Consider the following 21,405-nt stretch of genomic DNA (forward strand, 5'->3'; position numbering starts at 1 on the left):
TTATGTTTTAACAGTTTATTACTTTATTTGACTAAGTTCGCTTTTATGTAAAGCTCGCTTTTATGTAAAGCTTTTGTACTTTGTGTTTTGCTGGTCGAATGACCGTAACAATAAAGATTTGATTTGATTTGATTTCTACTGCAGAATATGACTGCCATTCCCATATGTGTGGCAAGTTTCAAGGCTCTAGGCCTAACCAGTGATTTATAGTGAATTTCTTTCTATTTCTCTATTCACCTCTATGGGGGAAATTCCTATACCCTTTTGCTAATTTGAAAATTCTGAAGTATTGGCAAAATCAATTTTGATATCTGGAAATTAATTCTGACTTTAACAATCTACTTTTTTTAAAAAAGATCAGATTTGAATTTTATAGATTTTGGGAGTATTCCAAAGGAAGACTTGAAAAGGCCCCAAGCCCCCAGTTCCTCCCCATTTCATTCATCAGGAAAATATTACCTATGAAATGGTGAAGGCAGATAGTAGCAGCAGTGAGGACTCACAGACAGATGAGGGTCTGACTCTAAAAAGGATGCTATCTATACACTTTTCAGGGATTTCCAGCTTAGAGTCAGGCTGGTACATGTCTGTGACCCTCCCCAGTGCTAGTTACTGATGAAGGGCTAAGAACAAACCTTATGTACCTGGCCAGGAAAATACACTAAGAGCACCATTTGTTACCAGACAAGAGGCCTTTGGGGGCACTCCTGTGCTTACTGAAGCTTAGCCACTTGCTAAAACTTCACTCTTCCCCAGTTTGAGACATTTCCTCCCTCTGGGCCTGAAAGAAGGAAGACTGGGAAGGAGGATAGGGCTAGGGTGCATACCCCATTCTGAGGCAGACCTGCTCGAAAGGGGTTATGTCTGCCTGTAACAGAAGTTAAAAAGGTTCACAGACACCCTGCTTCCCCCTGCCAACCTTTTCCCATAAATTAATTCTGGCTTGGCTCAGGACAGGAAGGCCTAAAAAGGAACTATCTCACCCCTTCCCATGGGTGGAAATACTCCTTTGGCATCACACATGAAATCAGCGGACTAAGGATGAGTTGACAAGACTATCTCTTTCAAGATCTTAGAGAGCGCCTTCTTCTGCACAGTCTCAACCGCACGTTAAGGTCATCTGAGGAGGTCTGTCTTTGGTTACCACCAACACATCTGGTGGTGACTCAGAGTTGCGGGCCTTCTCTGTAACTGCTCCTGGGCTGTAGAATGCACTCCTGGCAGAAATCCGTCTTCTGAGTTCATTATTGGCCTTCAAGAGAGCCCTTAAGACCTATCTGTTTGGCCTGGCCTTCCAGGATTTTTAAACTGTTTTTAAACCGTAAAGGTCTGGCCTGGTTTTGCAGGGTATTACAAACTGTTTTAATTGTTTTAATAATCTTTTATACTGTTTTTACCGTTTTAGTTTTTAATAGTTAATTGATTTTAGTTTTGCTTTATTGTAAACTGCCCTGAGCCATTTTTGGAAGGCAGTATAGAAATCAGATAGATAGATAGATAGATAGATACCTGTGCTGTTTTCTCTCCTCCCCACCCCCACTCCCCTTCCTTGCCTACATAACTGCTCCCCTGCTCTTCTTTATTTGCTCCTATAGTTGTACTGATTGCTTTTGATGCATTTGTGCCCACATAACCTGTTTAGGGAAGAGAGCTGGTCTTGTGGGAGCAAGCATGACTTGTCCCCTTAAGCTAAGCAGGGTCTGCCCCGGTTGCAGACAAAAGGGAGACTAGAAGTGTGAGCTCTGTAAAATATTCCCCTGAGGGGATGGAGCCACTCTAGGAACAGCATCTAGGCTCTAGGTTCCTTCCCGGGCATCTCCAAGACAGAGCTGAGAGAGATTCCTGCCTGCATCCTTGGAGAAGCTGCCTGCCAGTCTGTGTAGACAATATTGAGCGAGATGGACCTATGGTCTGACTCAGCATATGGCAGCTTCCCATGTTCCTATGTTTTTCTTGTTTACCAGATACTCCTGTTAGAATTGTGCTTGTTATTTTAATAAATTTCATTCCTTGTGCCTGAGTCTATTGCTCCTCAGGGGCTACGCTAACATTCATATTTGTCTGTGCCCAGACTGTGGACCTCTGTTTTTGTACCCTTGCCAATTTGGTTTTTTGTTAATTCCCCCAATGCAGTGAAAAAGACATCATCCCACATGTGCTTGGAGACCAACATCTGAGCAAGTGTGGTTACACAAGGATATCTGCATATTCCTTAAGGAGTGGTTGCATCATTATAAGTCTCAACTAGCTGAACAGATGCTCGAAGTTGCTCAGCCTCTTGCACTCTTGATCCACTTGCATTAGTGCTACACATGCACAACAAGAATAACTTTGCATAATTTGCTGGAACATGTATGGGCTGAGGAACAGGTTTCATAGCAGAATGCATGCCACTGAGTGAAAAAGTGCACCCTGCTACACCAGCACAACAGTAGTCTTGAACTCAACTCCTAACTAGGGGTGGGCCCGGACCGGTTTGGAGGCCATTGAAAAGGCCTCCGGACCAGACCGGTCCAGAGCTGGGGGGTTCGGTCCGGGGGTGGGGGTACCTTTAAGAGCGGCGGGAGGGTTTACTTACCCCTCCGGCCACTTTCCTGCTTGCCGCCGTAATCTTCTGAGTAATTGCGGCGGCAGGACACCAGCCGCCCCCGCCCCCCCCCCCGCGACTGGATTAGGGGCCAAATCGGCCCAAACTACTGCGGCCGCTGCCGCCGACCACCCACCCAACCGCCCAACACAAGGCCCGATCTCGGGCCAAGGTAGCCACGGGGGGCGACCTGATTAGGGGGCCAAATCGGCCCAAACTATTGCCACTAACGCCAACCGCCCACCCGCCCGCCCTCCCAGCCGCCCGAGTCTTCACCATAAGAAGGCCCGCGTTAGTCGGGCCGATCAGGGCCCCACAATTCTAAAAGGAGAGGAGCTTGCAAACAGAGCTCCTCTCTCTGCAAAGTCTCGGCCCAAACTGGGGCTTTAGGCGCAAAGGACGCCTGGGAGTAGAGCCCCAGTTCGGGCCGAGACTTTGCAGAGAGAGGAGCTCTGTTTGCGAGCTCCTCTCCTTTTAGAATTGTGGGGCCCTGATTGGCCCGACTAACGCGGGCCTTCTTATGGTGAAGACTCGGGCGGCTGGGAGGGCGGGCGGGCGGGCGGTTGGCGGTAGTGGCAATAGTTTGGGCCGATTTGGCCTCCTAATCAGGTCGCCCCCCGTGGCTACCTTGGCCCGAGATCGGGCCTTGTGTTGGGCGGTTGGGTGGGTGGTCGGCGGCAGCGGCCGCAGTAGTTTGGGCCGATTTGCCCCCTAATCCAGTTGCGGGAGGGGGGGCAGCGGGGGCGGCTGGTGTCCTGCCGCCCCAATTACTCAGAAGATTACGGCGGCAAGCAGGAAAGTGGCGAGAGGGGTAAGTAAACCCTCCCGCCGCTCTTAAAGTTACCCCCACCCCCGGACTGAACCCCCCAGCTCCAGACCGGTCCAGACCGGTCCGGAGGCCTTTTCAATGGCCTCCAAACCGGTCCGGGCCCACCCCTAGTTAGGAGTTGAGTTCAAGACTACTGTTGTGCTGGTGTAGCAGGGTGCACTTTTTCACTCAGTGGCATGCATTCTGCTATGAAACCTGTTCCTCAGCCCATACATGTTCCAGCAAATTATGCAAAGTTATTCTTGTTGTGCATGTGTAGCACTAATGCAAGTGGATCAAGAGTGCAAGAGGCTGAGCAACTTCGAGCATCTGCTCAGCTAGTTGAGACTTATAATGATGCAACCATTCCTTAAGGAATATGCAGATATCCTTGTGTAACCACACTTGCTCAGACATGGGTCTCCAAGCACATGTGGGATGATGCCTTTTTCACTGCATTGGGGGAATGAGCCAGAAAACCAAATTGGCAAGGGTACAAAAACAGAGGTCCACAGTCTGGGCACAGGCAGATATGAATGTTAGAGTAGCCCCTGAGGAGGAGTAGTTTGGGCCGATTTGGCCCCAAATCCAGTCGTGGGGGGGGGCGGCGGGGGCGGCTGGTCTTCTGCCACCCCAATTACTCAGAAGATTAAGGCGGCAAGCAGGAAAGTGGTGGGAGGGGTAAGTAAACCCTCCCGCCGCTCTTAAAGGTACCCCCCACCCAGTGCCAGACCGCAGTTGGCGGTTCTGTGCACACCCCTACTCCTAACTTAGCAGAACTAGCTAACGTGACATCCTTGCACTAGTGTGACATGTTTGCACTAGTGCAGTGTTAGTCTGGATATAAGCCAGAGATTTTAATTCAGTATAAGCCCCATAAAGATTCCTGAAATGCATACCTTCAGCTCATGTTTCCCAGTAATTCCAGATCGTTCTGCTCTCTCTTTGAAAAGGTCAATAACACCCAGGTTTTTAAACATCTCTGTGACATCATAACTTTCAGACAATGAAATCCTTGGGAGAGACACACTTGTTCTCCTGTAAAAGAAGGAATAGAGGCCATGTGAGCTATCACCCTGCAAGAATATATTGTACAAGGCACTCTGCATCGCAATTTACTATCTGGTTTGATAGAAAATCAGTGTAATGACGCAAGCTTCGATTGAACCTGAGCCTAGGCCCTGTCCAGTCCAGCTGTTAAGTTGGCTCAAAGGGTTCACCAGACATACTTATAAAGTGGAATCTGGCAAGGATTCCTCATTACAAGTAAATGACTAAAGGCAGGGGGTGAAGGGAAAGCTAGCATGTTTGTAATGTACACTTCAGTGTCTTCAAATCAAGCTGTGGCAGCAGTAAGGACAGGGGAGGGCAAAGGGGTATGGGGCAGTGTTCTCTCTAATTTTTTTTCATCTCTGTGCAGAATGATTTTTGTTCTGGGCAGCAGTATCAAGGCAGCGTGTGCGCATGTGCATTCAGAGGCGGCCTTCCTGATTCAACCTGAGCGGTATCTAAAATTAACTGAGCAGACATCAAGAAACATGACCATGAGCTCAAGAAACATGAGCACACACCTTAGAGAGAACTGGCGGCGGGGGCGGGGGGAGCTAGCATTTTTGTCATGTAAACTACAGTACATCCAGACCAAGCTACAGCAGCAGTGGGACACTGGATGGCGGAGGTGGCAGCAGGGGCTCTTCCCATCCCCTGCCAGCCTCTCTCTTTGCACACATGCACAGATGTTGCCTTTCAGTTGAGAAATGCCATTGTGTGGACTTGCAGAGCCAAGCTGGGGAAACAGCTGACTTCTAATTCAAGGCAGCGATTTCTCTGCTTCCCCCAGCTCGGCTCCGGTGGTGCACACAATTGAAAGGCAACATTCACATATGCACAGGGTCTGAAAGAGGCCACAGAGGGGCTGTCCAGCAATTTGGGAGGCTCGGGGTGGTGGAAGAAGCACCTGCTGCTACCTCCACCGTCCCTGCCACCATGGCTTGGTTTTGAAGGTACTGTAGTATACATTACAAACACGCTTGCTTGTTCCTTGCCCACCTCTCTACCATCCCCCATTCACCCCGCTGCTGTGGTTTGGTTTTCAAGTTACTTGAAATTTTATGCTGGATTCCCCTTCACAAATATGCCGGTTGAGCTGGCTCGCAAGGTAGGGGTTTGGCTCAAATCGCCCGCCCGTACCACCACTCCCATCTGGTTCTAGGGAGAGCCTTCAAGGTGAGCTGGCTGAATTTCAAGCCGGCTTACACAGCCCTAGGCTACACCATGCATTGTTGTGAGGTGGGAGGATTCATTTGACAGGATAATCAGGTACAGTATACATAGTTATAGCTGCATAGGGATAGCAAATATCTGCACAGAAAATGGAGGCAACATATCCCCTACACCATGCTGCATTACTGTAGTTTCAATAAGCCCATCCATTTTAGAAAAATTTCTTTTCCCAGTGCCTCTTCCACCAGTTTCAATTTTCCTTGCTCAGGCAGAATGAACAGTGCTGAAATGTTGCCTTTGTAGGGGATCTCAACCACCTCACAGAACAGTCTGTTATCATAGTAACTCTTAAAATAGCCATCTTTCATCATCATATCAGCTTTCATTTTCGTGTCTTCATCCACAAAGAAGAAATCTTCTTGAGCATTCAGAAGACTGAAAGGATTTTCCCAGGAGACTTACGAAAAGAAAGGGAAGAGAATCAGGGTTATACTGTTGAAAAACATCTCTGCATTTTAAAAATCTAAAGGAGTGTAATATGTATTACAAAATAATTAAAAGATCAGAAATTGAATATGCTTGTGAACATTTTCAGTCTCTTTGCTTTAGTAATTCAGTTTTCAGAGGTACATTTGTGTTCATAGTTGCGTTCTAAAACTTTCTTTTCATTTGCATAATGCGAAGGAGTGATTTTCTCCAATCCCTCCCTTTATGTAGAATTTCCTGAAGCCCGAAAAATCTGCTATTGAGGATTGTCCCATCTGCATCCTGTTTAAATGGAACAACCTATTATCTGAATGCCTGAACAAAGTTTATGGGTTTCTCTTGACAAGAGGATTTTCTTGGACTATATTGAAGAACCTTTTGCTGACATCATATAGAGCTTTAACATGAGCAGAAGGACACCAGAGAGAAGCAGCAACTAACCTTTCAGAGAAAGCAGCATCTAGAACTGCATCACAAAGAACAGATCCCTAACAGCAGAAAAAAGAAGTTTGTAACATGCAACTAAAAAAGCCATTGCTACACTTCAAGGATAGAGCAGGTTCTCAAACTGATGGGGGACAATATGTGAAAATCCAATTCAGAACAAATTGTAGCTCATTTGGAGAAGATTACTGCAAACAAGACCCATATCTGGATTGATCCTCAAAAAGAATCACAACTGTGCTCCCCTCACTCCCAGTTCTCCCATCTCAAGAACTAAACCCATATTATTTGGTGGGCAGTAATCGGCAGCAGGAGGGAGTTTGGCTTGCTCTCATGCAGGTCTGACCCTTGAAGCTTTCTCAGCATAAACAGGACCATCATTTGAAATTCTGGGGTAGGCTGGAAAGCCTTTTGCCACCATTCCCACCACCACAACCACATACACACATCATAACGTAATGGTAGGTCTTATTTTATTTTGCTTCCAAGGGGCATGGATTTTTTTAAAAAGCCATTTTGTCAGAATAAACTTGCAAGCACTCATAAAACTTCTTAGTGGTTTTTGATGATTTGCAATAGTTCCTTTGAAAACATTGATGGCTTGCATGCTGAGAAGGGGCTTACCCTTTCCAACTATGTTTAGGAGGGAAAGTCCACTTACTTTACCTTTCATTAGAATATAGTTTACAAGGACCGTGACATCCTCTGGATCAAGATCCTGGATCACATCTACAAATTTCCCTTGGGTTTTCTTCTTCAGGTAGCATTGGATCTGGGCCTGGGCTTCTGTCCAATTTTTCAAGTCTATTGGAAGAACTCCAGCCTGGTAGAAAAGTCTGGATTCATTCAAGAACTTCGCTAGTGGCTGCCATTTCTTGTCTGTGAAAAGAACATTTCCAATACTCATCTCAATTTCAGAGTTATTGCGGTTCAGAATTTGGAAGAGATGATGAAAACATTCATGTATTTCTTGCTCACTGATCTCTGAATGGTTCAGACCAAGAACTGAAAAAAGGTTATTTGCAGTGGCAGACTCAGCCCCCATGGAGACCATTGCAAGGATAGTGAAAATGCTTAGTGGAGAAAAGAAAATGTTCTTGCCAGGATCCTCCAGAGCAGCCTGGTGGTATAATTTGAAGGCAAAATCAGCATTTCCTGCAACTACCTTTTGACAAATCTGGTTTTTGCTTCTTTGATGACCTTCAGCAGACAATTGAGTGTCATGTTGGAGGACATGGTCCTCATGGTGACGAGTAATATCATGAGCATAAGTAAAAGCACAGAGACCAACAAACAGCAGACAGAGGTGAACATTAGCCATAGTATTCCTATGGAGTTAATCTGCAATGAAAGAATCACATTATCTTTGTACATTTCAGTGTCATCATTTTGGAGAGGCAGTATAGAAATTGAATAGCTAACTAAATAACTAAATAAATAAATAAATTAGTACTGAGATTCTTGCCACACAAATCTGCAGTCATGGTGAAATCTACATTGGGAGCAGGTGCATCTTCTGCCGCCATTAAACTCCCAACAAATGAGCAGGTTTGAACCCCTTGCACAGCAACTTGCAACCAGGCACTGCTAGGCCCTTTGAGATAATGTGACGGCTGTCAGGCTGTTTGTCCTGCATGGGTCTGAATGGTTTCATAATTTGTAGTCATAAAACTTGGTGTTGATCATCCCAGGGAATTGTTGAGTCAAGGGTCCGTCTCATGCGGAACACCTGGTCATATCTTTGCCAAGGGTTTCCCACAAAGTCCATGTACTCCTATGGATGATATCAAAACATTTAACCAGGGAAGACCCCTTTGTGGGCTGCACCTAAAGAACAATGCCCATGTAAATGGTGAAGCCTGATAGCCAATTAATTAAACTTTATGGATTTCCATTTTGACTTCACCATATCCTTATTGGCCTCTCCTTTCTTGGGAACTTGTTTAGGTTTGGAACATAGGTTTCTGGCTTCTACTGAGTCAGATCATTGGTCCATCTAGCTCAGTACTGTCTACACAGACTGGCACAGGCTTCTCCAAGGTTTCAGGCAGGAGTCATTCTCAGCCATATCTTTGAGATGCCAGGGAAGGAACTTGGAACCTTCTGCATGCAAGCATTCAGGTGCTCTTCCCAGAGCAGCCCCATCCCCTAAGGGGAATATTTTATGGTGCTCACATGTAGTTTCCCATCCAAACACAAACCAGGATTGAACCAGCTTAGCAAAAAGGACAATTCATACTTGCTACCACAAGACCAGGTGGATGCTGCAACCAGATGTGCTTTTGCCCAGCTTCATCTGATTCTCCAATTACGCCCTTACCTTGATCGGCAGACATTAATGACAGTGACCCATGCCTTTGTTATCTCCCGCTTAGATCATTATAACGCTCTCTATCTAGGGTTACCTTTGTGGAAGATCAGGAAGCTACAAATGGTCTAGAATGCAGCGGCTTTCCTACTCATGGGTGCTAGAAAATATGACAGGGTAACACCTCTCCTGCAGTCATTGTGCTGGTTGCCTATTCGCTTCTGAGTTCAATTTAAGGTCCTAGTTTTGACCTTCAAAGTCTTGCGGGGTTTGGCGCCTGTCTACCTACAGACCCACCTCTCCCATCCAGGTACATCCCGTCCAGTTAGATAATCTCAGATGGCCCTTTTGTCGGTTCCTGATTTCCGAGAGGTTCGGGGTGCTAGGACCCATGAAAGAGTTTTTTCAGTTGCTGCCCCACTTCTTTGGAACTCCCTTCCCTTTCAGATTTGTTTAGCCCTTCCTTACTGATTTTTAAATCTCTATTGAAGATTTTCTTTTTTGCCAGGCTTTTGCCCCGTAGTTTACCTATTTCTCTTTTCTTTTTTTGTTAGTTACTTTAGTTTTTAATTTAGAATGTAATTTTAATGTTGTCTTGTTTTGCTTGTTTTTGTGCACTGCCCAGAGTCTTTGGAGTGGGCGGTATATTGAATGTCTCAAATAAATAAATAAATAAATAAATAAGACCAGATCTTTTCCAGGTTCTCTGAAGAGCAACTGAAATATCCACATGTTCACTTTACCAGATGTGTTCTTTAACTGCTGGCAACAGGTGATCACCTAATGGTAAATAAACTTCCCCATAGGGTTAGTGCTCATGTGCAAGGAGAGAGAGCCACTGCAACAAGCCATGCTGTGCACTCCCTTTCCACCCCTGCTTGCAAGCACCATAAGGCAGAAACTGCTGCCCTGCAAACTGGGGAACAGTGGGGTAGAAACTGTGTGTTTCTGTGCCCCACATATATAGACTCACCCTTTCCTACTCAAGCGCACCACTACCAGATGCTGACAGTTGTGGAGAAGGAGTATTGTTGTCCTGCGTCAAATCAACCAGGGATGAGGTAGGCCCTCTGTTGTCTCCCTGCAACTGTACCAGCCTATCAGAGAGAGATTTCATAGGTTTAGCATGCTTAGAATCCCTAGTTTCCCTCCCAGGGTGAGATGGGACTCCAGAGGGCCCACCAGCATCGGGGCCTGAGGAGGGTGCATGCTTGCCCTTCTCTAGGGCTTCCCAAATGTGAAAAAAAATGCCCTGATCTTGATGGGGACATAAAAAAAGCTGTGTTTAATGAAAAGCTGTGTTTTACCCTTAGCATAAGGGATGCCATTTTGTTTTCTGTAAAACTGTTTTAAGCTATTGGGGAATAAATGATGAAGGAATAAAATGCAGGCAAGGGAGTTTCAAAATGATTCTAGAGGTATTTCTGTGTTAAAACCGCAAACAATTGGCTAGACGGAGCAGGATGTGCTTTTGACATTTGACATATAGGCAATTGAGAAATGCTTGAGTCTGCGAAACCACAATAGGGAAAACGGGAAGTGGAGAACAGGTGGTGTGATAACATGTCTGGAGAAACAACTTATTTGAATATAGCCAATAGCATTGATTCCATGGAAAAGGGGAACTGAGGGAGGGGGCTTGTTGCTTGTCACTGCTTGTTGTTAGAGAGTATAAAATTGCTTGTAACTTCTTCTGCGGTGTGCCACTTCTTGGGGTGTGCACCCAGTAGCTTTGCTTGGCCAAATAAAAGATACTGACCAGAATCTCCTTCTTGTCTTTTATTAATTGGCATAATCAAATAAAGGGCAAGAGTCGGGCCTTACCCAGACTAGCTGGGAGGGTGCAAGCCTTCCCTGGTAGGCGGGACCCAACAATCTGACCAAGGTTTTCCTCACTGACAGATGAGGAAAGCCGAGGAGGAGGATTCCTACAAGGGTGGCCTAGGCCTTTTTCGGGCCCATCTTGCTTCAAAGCAAGGAGAGGGAAGAATGGGGAACAAACCAACACCCATGGCTCCCAGCAATACCAACATGGACCAGAAAAAACCCTTTCTACTTTCCCCCAGTGAGGTGGCTCACTGGGCCAAATTCCACCTCCATCATCGATGCCAAGGCCAGTGTGAACCGAGGCCTAGCCCTCCAAAACAAGGACTGCCACCACAGTTGTTACTGCTATGGTAGGCCGTTGAGAATGTGTCTCTGCTGCTGCTGCCCAGCACCTTCACTCCCAACGCCTTCACTCCCAATGCCTGCAGCTGAATGCCCAGCCGATAAGCAACCCAAACATGTCTGATCAGGTTACTTTCCAAGCCGGAATGAAGGTGCAGAAATGGGAGCTGGATAACAGCCTGGCTAGCACTACTCCCAAACTTTGCTGGGCCAATCGGGCCCCTGCCTTGTTCTCTGTTCAAGAGCTGGGGCAAACAAGCCACACCATAGAGGGACCATAGTGAATGGCTGGATTCTGAAATCTTGATTGTGAGAGCCGATTTTTGAGATTTTTTAAAGTGAAGACAGAGTTTTACCACACAATTAGGAGCTATTAAAATGTTATACACTTGGCTAGATAAATTATCTTATCTAATTTTGATTGAATGTTAGAAAAATGGGGGAAAGGTAGCCTTCATTTGGGATCGAAAGAAATTTCCATAAAATAAGTCATAGTCAGATTGCAATGGGATAAAACACAGCAAATATGGATAATAAATCGATTATAAATAAATTAATTAATTACATATGTATTGCATGGCCATTGATCAATAAAAAAGGTAAAAGAACTAAAAACAACACCAACATCATTACGTATAAAACTGTTAAAATAACTACAAATTAATGATCAATGTCAAGTCACCAGGAGAGTTTTCTAGGGGTGTACATTTTGGAATTTTCTCATTTTGATTTGTATTTGAATCAAAACACCCCCGTTTTGTTTTGTACCCAAAATTTCTGAATCCGAATCACCCCTGTTTTGTTTTGTAGCCGAATTTTCAGAATCTGAATCTGAATCGATTTGGACTTTTAAAAAGGGGCCCAGGGCAAAAAGAGTGGGTGGTGGTAGTGTCCAATGAGTGGAAGCTACCACCCAAACTTCAAAGGAATTTGGCAAAGGGCTGCTTTTTTGTGAATTTTTTAAATGTATGCATCTTTAAGAATTTCCCCTTAGAGAATAATGGGGATTCCAGCAAATGTATCACTTCACATTGAAGGGAAAGGGGTTGCCCAGAGCGGGGCATATTGGGTGGTAGTGCCCAATGGGGGCAAGGAAGCTACCAGAATTATTTCAAAGGAATTGGGCAAAGTGATGCTTTTTTTGTGATTTGTTGAAGTTTACATGTCTTTAAGATTTCTCCCATAGGAAATAATGGAGGTTTCAGCAGCCCCATAATTCCACCTGGGGGCACTGGGGTTTCCCAGAGCGAGTGGTTGTGTAGTGCACATAGGGTGCCAATCACTCCAATACCCACAAGCCCGTGGGGTACTGGGTTTTGTTGTTTCTGAGGTGCTCAGTGTAGATTCTCTGGTAGCATTTGAGATTTTCAGTGAAAAACAAGAATCCACTCTCATAGACTACCAGAAAATCTACACTCAGAACACCACAGAAACAAGAGAACCCAGCACCCCATGGGTTAACAACCCATGGGGGTGGTTGGTACTCTATGTGCACTACAGCACCACTCGCTCTGGGCCATCCCAGTGCCCCCCAAATGGAGTTATGGGGCTACTGCAACCTCCGTTATTCCCTATGAGGAAAAATAAATTTTAACGCATAAATTTTAAAAAATCACAAATAATCAGCCTTTTGCCCAATTCCTTTGGAATCTGGTTGGTGGCAGACTGGCAGGCCACTCTTCCACCCACTCTTCTGCCCCTGAATCCATTTCCAGGCTGACATGCAGTATCCATAGCAGGCTGGGATCAGGCTGGCAACAAGGTAGGCATAGGCAATGGCATGGCATCATGGCAACTAGAGGCATGCAATGCTGCAAACTAGTTATCTCTCTCTCTCTCTCTCTCTCTCTCTCTCTCTCTCTCTCTCTCTCGGCAGAAAGGCAGAATGGTGACTACTAACTTGCTGAATGAATTGAAAACCCTTCCTTTAACTCCCCCCAACCTTTGCCCCTTCTTCGACCCTTCCCCTGGCCAATGTGGGGTCAGTAAAGAGTGGCAAGAAGCAAAAGAGCCAATGGGGAACAAGGAGGGAATTGTCAGCAGGTCAGCCCATGCTTTAGGTCACCGATTGGAAGGCTGGAAGGGCGGGAAACTCAAAGAGATGTCAAACACAAAATGGAGACTGACTCAGAGTTCACCACAAAATGGTGGTCCGAAACAACAACCCTCCGCTAGCCTGATTTTGCCCCATTATGTGAATAGCCTCACTGTCAAACTAATGGCGAAGTTCCAAATTTGTTTCTGGTTGATCAAGCAGCCTCGTTTGATTTATCTCTCTATCTGCTAATGCATATCCCAGAGAGGCTCCTGCCATTGAGTCTCCCCCAAGCGCGAGAGCTTGTTTTGTTTTGTTTTGTTTTGTAGCTGCTATAGGCTATGGAGGCCAGTGGCATGCCTAGGTAATTTTTTAAAGGCCTCTGGAGCCCCCCCACCCACCACTGGTGCAATCTCCCCTCCCGTTAAGCATCATCACCTAGAGGCCTTTACAGCCCTGCCCCCCTGCCTTCCATCATCCCCAACTTATTAGTGTCTCCCAAACTATTTCTAATGCGGTGGGGGGGGGGGGTCAGGGAAGGGAAAAATGATAATGGATAGGGAACTTAAGAGAAGGATAAAGAGGAAGGATGGATAGGAAAATGAGATGAAGAACGAAAGAAAGTGCTCTGCAAAAAATGGATGAGAGTACTTTCTTTCCAAAACCATAGTTGAGTATTCAGCTTTTCCCCACATTTATTTCTATTTCTCTGTTTGATGGAGAGGGGGTTTGGCTTGAACAGAAGCTGGGAATGAGTACAAACCACTGCCACCACCCCCAACACGCACCGAGAAAACCATTTGTAACAGTTGTTGACATAAGCAAAAGATCCCTCTTTGAGTCCCATCTCTCTCTCTCTCTCTCTCTCTCTCTCTCTCTCTCTCTCTCTCTCTCTCTCTCTCACACACACACACACACACACACACACACACACACACACACAACCACCGACTCCAAGGCCCCAATCCCCAGCATAACTTGAGAACTCAGTAATACACCCCAATGCCACAAAATCCTCACCCACTTGTTGTTATCTCTCAGCCCAACCTACTTCACAGGGTTGTTGTGAGTATAAATGGAGGGGAAACATATGAAGCTGCCTTCCACTGAGTCAGGCCATTGGTCCCACCAACACTGATGGGCAGCAGCTCCCCGGGCCCAGGGTTCCAGTCCTTCCAGCCCTAGCTGGAGCTGCCAGGGGCTGAACCTGGAACCCACTTCATGCAAAGCAGGTGTCATTTCTCAAAAATACAGCTCCATCCCTGACTATCTGCATGCCTTGGAGGATGGCCAGGGAAAGAGAGAGAGATGAAAATGCCAATTGTGGAAAGAAATAGTGTTTTGTAAATGTTTCCTAGCAGTTAGTTGCTGAACACTACCCATTTCTGTACAAGTACTTCACCACAGTGCCAAGATATTTGTCACAACCGAATGTTGGAGTCATCCTGCCAGCTAGTATTACTTAGTATTTAATATGTGGACCTGAGAAACTGCAGGCAAGTGAGTGGCACTCTGGGAGAACTTCCTTTCTGCCCCCACCTCTCCTCTTCTTCAGCCCCCTCCTCTGATTTTCTTGCTCTTTTCCTTTGCAGACAACTCCCTCAGCTTGCAAAAGTGGGAGGAAGGGAGGGCAGGGGAGGGCCGGCTGGGATTTGAGAAAGGGCACAGGATACTGCTGGGGAAGGGGAGGCACGCTGGAGAACAAAAGGGAAAGGGCTAAATTCCCCCTTTTCTTTTTGCTCTCCAGCTGAATTTGAATACAATCTCCTTTTCAGCCCAAGAAGGAAACTATATTTCCATTTCACAGCAAATCACAAAGTAGCCAGAATCAGCAGCATGTTCAAATAGGCAGCCCGGGGCCCTAACCAGACACGGCAGACAAAGCCTCCAGTAGCGTGCTTGCTCTCCAGTGCACTTCTGCATCCCAGGGCACAATGGAGCCAGCAGTGGCGGCTGGTGACTCCTGGGACTGGGTGGGTGCCAGACGGGGCAGATGGTGGACAGAGCCAAAGTGAGTGGTGCAGGGGTAGAGCAAAAACAAACAACTAACTCCCATGTTTGCATATGGAAAGTAAAGGTAAAGTTGTGCCATTGGGTTGGTGTCAACTCTTGGCAACTTCAGAGCCATGTGGTTTTCTTTGATAGAATACAGGAGGGGATTACCATTGCCTCCTCCTGCACAGTATGAGATGATGCCTTCCAGCATCTTCCTATATTGCTGCTGCCCAGTATAGGAGTTTCCCATAGTCTGGGAAACATACCAACAGGGATTCGAACCAGCAACCTGGGCCTTTTTGGAAGGGCGGTATAAAAATTGAATAAATAAAAATCGAATAAATAAAATAAATAAACCTCTTGCTCCCTAGGCAAGTTACTTTCCCGCTGTGCCATTAGGTGGCTTGGGCATATAAAAGTGGATGCCAAAAATTCCCCCACCTCTCTTCCCTGCAGCTCCCTGAAAGGTTGCTTTGGGGGGTTGTAGGAATCTTGGGAACAAGTTGGGATGGGACACGGGAAGATGAAGGAGACACTCCTCAAAACCAGGGCAGGAATATTTCATAAATGACCTTATTAGGTATGTTTATTTCCAGCATACTGTATATTAGCAACATGCCCTTCACAATAACAACCAGCTCCTGTAATAAAAGAAAAGTCTAAGGAGAAAACACACAAATACATTATTTGCACAAATTGGAGGAGGAGCGCTGTTCCAAAAAGTAGATGAATGCCAGTTCCTTTAAGGTCTTTGATCAAAACCAGTGTTCCACAGGTGCAGTTTCCCTAGCTCTTAAGGGCATGTCTACACTACACATTTTAAGCCAGATTCAAACCTGCTTAATCATCATGGTCCCTCACCACTCACCCAGGCACTGGGAGCTGCAGTTCTTTGATGAAAGGGTTCTAATAAAGGCTTCTCATCATTTGCACAAAATTGCCATTCCCATTGGGTTTTTTGGAGGGTTGGGAGGCCCAAAATGATGAAAGCTGTTTCAAACTAGCTTAAATGTGTAGTCCATTCCATTTTGGAATATGGTCACCTAAGCACAACCCACCACATAACCCTTCTCATTCACTAGCCAAATTGCTCTCCATCTCTCTTTAACAAGCCTTCATCAATTCAAGATCTACTGTGGAAGGTAGACAAAATAGGTGAGTGATCCCTTTTTTAATGCAAATGCAGAAGACCTTAATGATGTCTGAATATACAGAACAGAACTGTGAAGGAGGCAGGAGAGAACAATATGCAACTCAAAGGGGGAAAACTTTCCTCTAGTCTTCAGAAGGGAACTATCATATTTGGCCTAACAGGTTGAAAGATTTACTATAAATAATTAGGAAAAGTAGGAATCCTCAAGACAAACAGTTGCTAAATGTTAAATACTGTATTTGCAGTTATAGAAACCACAAAGCAAAGCTAGCCATCCACCATTTTAAGTAGACAGAAATGATTCATTTTGAATGGCGGGGAAGCAAGGCTGGCATATTTATTATTTATTAGGGTTTATTATTATTATTATTATTTATTATTATTAAAAAACTTCTGAGGTGTGAATTCTCATTCTATCATAGCAAATGAGATTTTTTTCAATTAAACAACTCTCATGACCCCACTTTCACTTTTTCACACTTTCCTTTACTATGAATAATATGAGGAAGTAATCAATTTAGCACACTTCACCTTATGAAGACAAACCTCATACAAATAAATTCACCAAAATTCACCCCTCTGCCCAATCACTCTTAAATTGGGGATGGGTGGTAGCCTCCAGCCATTAGGCACTATCTACCAGCCCACCCCACTCCTTTGGGGCAGATCCACTTTCTGCCCCCAATCTGCCCCAAAGACACCCAAACTTCAAAAATTCTCAAAAAATCAGCCCTCTGCCCAATCCCCCTGAAATGGGGGTGGTAGCCTCCACCCATTAGGCACTACCACCCCACCCCACTATTTTGGGGCAGATCCACTTTCTGCCCCCAAACTGCCCCAAAGTCACTAAAACTTCAAAAATTCTCAAAAAATCAGCCCTTTGTCCAAACCCCCTGAAATTGGGGTGGTAGCCTCCACCCATTAGGCCCTACCACCCCACCCCACTATTCTGCCCCAGGCCCCACTTTCTGCCCCAATATGCCCCAATCTGCCCCAAAGACATGAAATTTTCAGAAATTTACCAAAAATCAGCCCTTGGCCCAATCCCCCTGAAATTGTGGTGGTAGCCTGCACCCATTAGGCACTACCACCCCACCCCACTCCTTTTGCCCAGATCCCATGCTATGCCCCCGAACTGCCCCAAAGTCACTAAAACTTTAAAAATTCACCAAAAATCAACCGTGAACCGAATCACCCGAATTTTTCATGCCCGAAATTCGGGTGATTCGGCTCGTGCCCGAAAAATATCGGGGGACATCGGGGGTGATTCGGTTCAGCCCCGAATCACCCGAAATTGTTCATTTTGGGCACAGATCATTCTGTGCCCAAAATTTTTTGCACATCCCTAGAAACTGTTGCCACACTGGGGGGCAGGAAACCTTGCATGATGCAATGAGCATGTTGACCTGGTTGCTTCACAGACACCTGCTTGGATGAGAAGCACCTCAATGTCTTCTCTAAAGCACATTACATTTTAATGGTATTCACATGTGCTGCCTGGTATTCACATGTGCAGGGTGGTGCTGGCCAGCCCAGGTTAGGCTGCATGTGTGAAGTGGCAAGAGCGATCCTAAACTTTGTGCTTCCCCTGCCACCAATCCTGTCTTCCGCCCTGCCGCCGTGATTTCTGGCAGTGAGCCAGGAATAAGGAGGAGTTGTGTCAAGTGTGGCAGCTGCTCTAATGAGAGCATCCGCTGTACTTGTCACCCAGGGCACCCTGGGATGCAGGAGGGGAAGAAGTCCTCCCATTCCCAGCATCTACCTCTGCCACATCGCCGCTCATGTGGGCACGGTGCAGGAGGGTGGGAAGGGAAACTTAAATGCCCCCCCCCAATGAGATATGCAGAGCGCAGTCCACTAAGTGCATTTTCCTGACCGTGTGTCATCCCAGCGTGGCTCAGTGGCACAGCAACTCACAAGTAGCTCCCTGACGGAGTGGCTACAACAAGTCTCCTGGTGCTGAGGGGCTCCCCAGAATCCCCTGTGCACTCACAGGGGGCATTCTGGGACTTCAGGGGGCCGGAAGCCCCCTGAACCCCACCACTCCAAACGGCTCCATGACAGAGCCGGTAATTGTCTGGGTGGATGATCCAGCCACCCAATAAGGGTTTCCTGTTCATGTGCAGGGAGAGAGGGTCAAGCCCACTCTCCCTTCAAACCCCCTTTAGGCTCTCCACATTGCTCGGGTGGAGAGCCTAATTGTCTGCAAAATCAGTGGGGGAAAATACAGATGGCAAGTTATGGAAGATGGAGAGCTATACAGGGTTTTTGGAGACTGCTGTGTATAAAAAGGGGAGAGAGTCAAAGTGCCTTATCAAGCTGGTTCTCTTTTGGAACTGAACTGCAGTTACATATTGTGTTTGTGTGAGAGCTCTGCTATTGTGCTCTAATGCTCAGCTTGTATATTTGGAAATGAGCCACATATAAACATGTCACTATATGTTTCATCTAAAGGAAGTAATACTCCAAGATGGATTCCTGGAATTTATCACCTCTCAGAGAAGTGGACTTGAGTGTGAATAATACCATTTATAGTGATGTGTTGGGGAAGCTTGTAGGTCTTATAAGCAGCTTGTCTAGAAATATGTTGACCTCACAAAACCAGCTAGCTATGGCACAAATCATTGTCTAATACCAAATTAAGATGGGATCATTTCATTCCATCTTATGCCCAGTGGAGGAGAGGGAGAAGTCCATCTGCTCCCCACCACTGCTGCCTGGGGTGAGAGTCCAGGTGGGTCCTGGGGGATCCTTCTGCTGTTACCTGCCTGCTCCTGCTTCCCCTGTGGGGCTGCTACCTCTAGGTAACATCAGTGGGGAGTGTGTGCAGGACTGGGAACAGACCCTAAGTGACTCAGCTGTTCCTCTCATCATCTGCTCAGTCTTGGGCCTATAGGAACGCTGCTTGTGGTGGTGGGTCTGCCACTGGCAGGGTCTTCCCTTTGGGGAAGCCACTTTGGAGGAGGGCAAAAGCTAGAGGGCTTCTCTTTAATCAGTTTTTAGCTGTTTGGGAATTGGGTTGAAGTTGCTGTAATATGTTTGGGTTCGTCTGCGGATGGGGAAACAAGGGTAGCCTTTGTTGACTATGGGGCAGCTATCCTGGTGGTGGTGGGGAATAGAAGAAGAAATGTTGGCAGGTCAGTCAGCCATTCCAGGGGAAGGGTAGTCAGAAACTTATTAGATGTCTCCCCTTCCGGCTGTCCTGCCAGTTCTTTGACCTCGGGGAGCACTGCCAACTACCTCAATAGCCTTACCTTGCTTGTCTGCAATGCCAGGACAGTCCAAACTTATCCTGAACTCATCCATGATTTGATTATGGATGAAGGGGCTGACCTGGTATGTATTACCGAGATGTAGTTGGGGGAGGCTAGTGCTCCAGTCTGGTCCCAACTACTCCCTCCAGGCTTTCTGTAGAGGAGCAGGTGAGGGGACATGGGTGGCGAGGTGAAGTGGCTGTGGTCTATAAAGACAACATCTCCCTGACTAGGGTCCCTGTTCGAGTATTAGACCATACTGAATGTATGTACTCTAAGTTTAGTGTACTCTTAGTCTAGCGGGGCCTATTAGAATTGTCCTTCTGAAGAGCTTATTGGATCCAGTAGGATTCCAAGAATCCTTGGAGGGATTCAATGTTGGCTTTGCTGGTGATCCTGCTGATGCCCTGGTTGAGAATTGGAACAACTTTCTCACCAGGGCAGTAGACACGATTGCTCGCAAGCGTCCTCTCCGACCTGCTTCAAAACTGGCCCCTTGGTATATGGAAGATCTACAGGGGCTGAAGCGGCAAGGCTGGCAACTGGAGCACAAGTGGAGAAAGACTCGCCTCAAATCCAACGGATCACAACATACAGCACATTTAAAGATCTATGCTCAGGCAATACATGCAGCAAATAAGTGGTTCTTTTTTGCCTGTATTGCCTCTGCGGGTTCACGCCCAGTGGAGTTGTTCAGTGTTGTGAGGGGACTAGTATCCGCCCACCCTCCCTTGAACCAGAATTTGGAGTAATCAGTTATTGGCTGTGATGTGTTTAAAGAGTTTTTCGCAGATAAAATCTCTTGGATTCGGACCAACCTAGATGGAGACTCCACAATTAATTTGATGTCTTAACTGGAGGTGTCCAACTACTCCTCTTATGTGATTCGACTGGATCAGTTTCAGTTTGTGACTCCTGAGGATGTGGACAAGCTCCTTGGAGTGTTGAGGCCTACCACATGTTCTCTTGACCCTTGTCCGACATAGCTTGTTCTATCTAGCAGGGAGGCTCTTGTAGATAGCCTGGTGGAAATCATTAATGCTTCTCTGAGGGAGGGCACAATGCCTCCTTGTCTTAAGGAGGCAATCTTTAGACTTCTTCTAAAGAAGCCTGCATTAGATCCCTCAGAGTTGAGCAATTATAGGCCTGATTCCAACCTCCCATGGCTGGGCAAGGTAACTGAGAGGGTGGTGGCCTCTCTGCTCCAGGTGGTCTTGGAGGAAACTGATTATCTAGACCGATTTCAAACTGGTTTTGGGGTGGGCTGTGGGGTGGAAACTGCCTTGGTCAGCCTGATGGATGATCTCCAATTGGCAATTGACAGAGGAAGTGTGACTCTGTTAGTCCTTTTGGACCTCTTGGTGGCTTTCGATACCATAGACCATAGTATCCTTCTGGAACGTCTGATGGGGGTGGGAGGCACTGTTTTACAGTGGTTCAGCTCCTACCTTTTGAACAGATTCCAGATGGTGTCAACTGGAGAGTGTTGCTCTTCGAGATCTGAGCTTAGGTATGTTGTCCCTCAAGGCTCCATACTTTCTCCAATACTTTTTAACATCTACATGAAACCGCTGGGAGAGATCATCAGGGGATTTGGTGCTGTGTGTTACCAGTATGCTGATGACACTCAGATCTACTTCTCCATGTCAACTTCTTCAGGAGCTGGCATATCCTCCCTAAATGCCTGCCTGGAAGCAGTAATGGGCTGGATGAGGGAGAATAAACTGAAGCTGAATCCAGATAAGATGAAGGTACTTAATGTGTGGGGTCAGAACTCCAGAAACTATCTTGATCTGTCTGTTCTAGATGGGGTCACACTTCCCCAAAAGGAACAGGTTCTCAGTCTGGAAGTATTTCTGGATCCACACCTCTCCTTGGTTTCTCAGGTTGAGGAGGTGGCCAGGGGTGCTTTCTATCAGCTCCGGCTGATAAGCCAGCTGTGC

The 21,405-nt window shown here is 46.4% G+C and overlaps 1 protein-coding gene across 1 annotated transcript; it reads right to left on the minus strand.

Moving 5' to 3' along the window:
* Positions 1-814: 814 nt before the first annotated feature.
* LOC128340304 (corticosteroid-binding globulin-like) lies at positions 815-19,514 on the minus strand. The gene is made up of 5 exons (XM_053285278.1): positions 19,463-19,514; positions 7,215-7,748; positions 5,805-6,075; positions 4,295-4,433; positions 815-868 (listed from the first exon to the last, which is right to left on the minus strand). The coding sequence occupies exons 1-5, from the start codon at positions 19,512-19,514 to the stop codon at positions 815-817; spliced, it is 1,050 nt and encodes a 349-aa protein (XP_053141253.1).
* Positions 19,515-21,405: the final 1,891 nt, after the last annotated feature.

The sequence above is a fragment of the Hemicordylus capensis genome, chromosome 1 (genome assembly GCF_027244095.1).
Source record: "Hemicordylus capensis ecotype Gifberg chromosome 1, rHemCap1.1.pri, whole genome shotgun sequence".
Taxonomy (NCBI): domain Eukaryota; kingdom Metazoa; phylum Chordata; class Lepidosauria; order Squamata; family Cordylidae; genus Hemicordylus; species Hemicordylus capensis.

Excerpts from the sequence above, each read along its gene's own strand:
- LOC128340304 (XM_053285278.1), bottom strand. The coding sequence starts at position 19,514 with ATGGATGAGTTCAGGATAAGTTTGGACTGTCCTGGCATTGCAGACAAG. Across the intron at positions 6,076-7,214 it reads AAACTATATTCTAATGAAAG|TCTCCTGGGAAAATCCTTTC; the intron begins GTAAAGTAAGTG and ends TCTTTTCGTAAG. Across the intron at positions 869-4,294 it reads CTGGGAAACATGAGCTGAAG|GCAGACATAACCCCTTTCGA; the intron begins GTATGCATTTCA and ends CTTCTGTTACAG.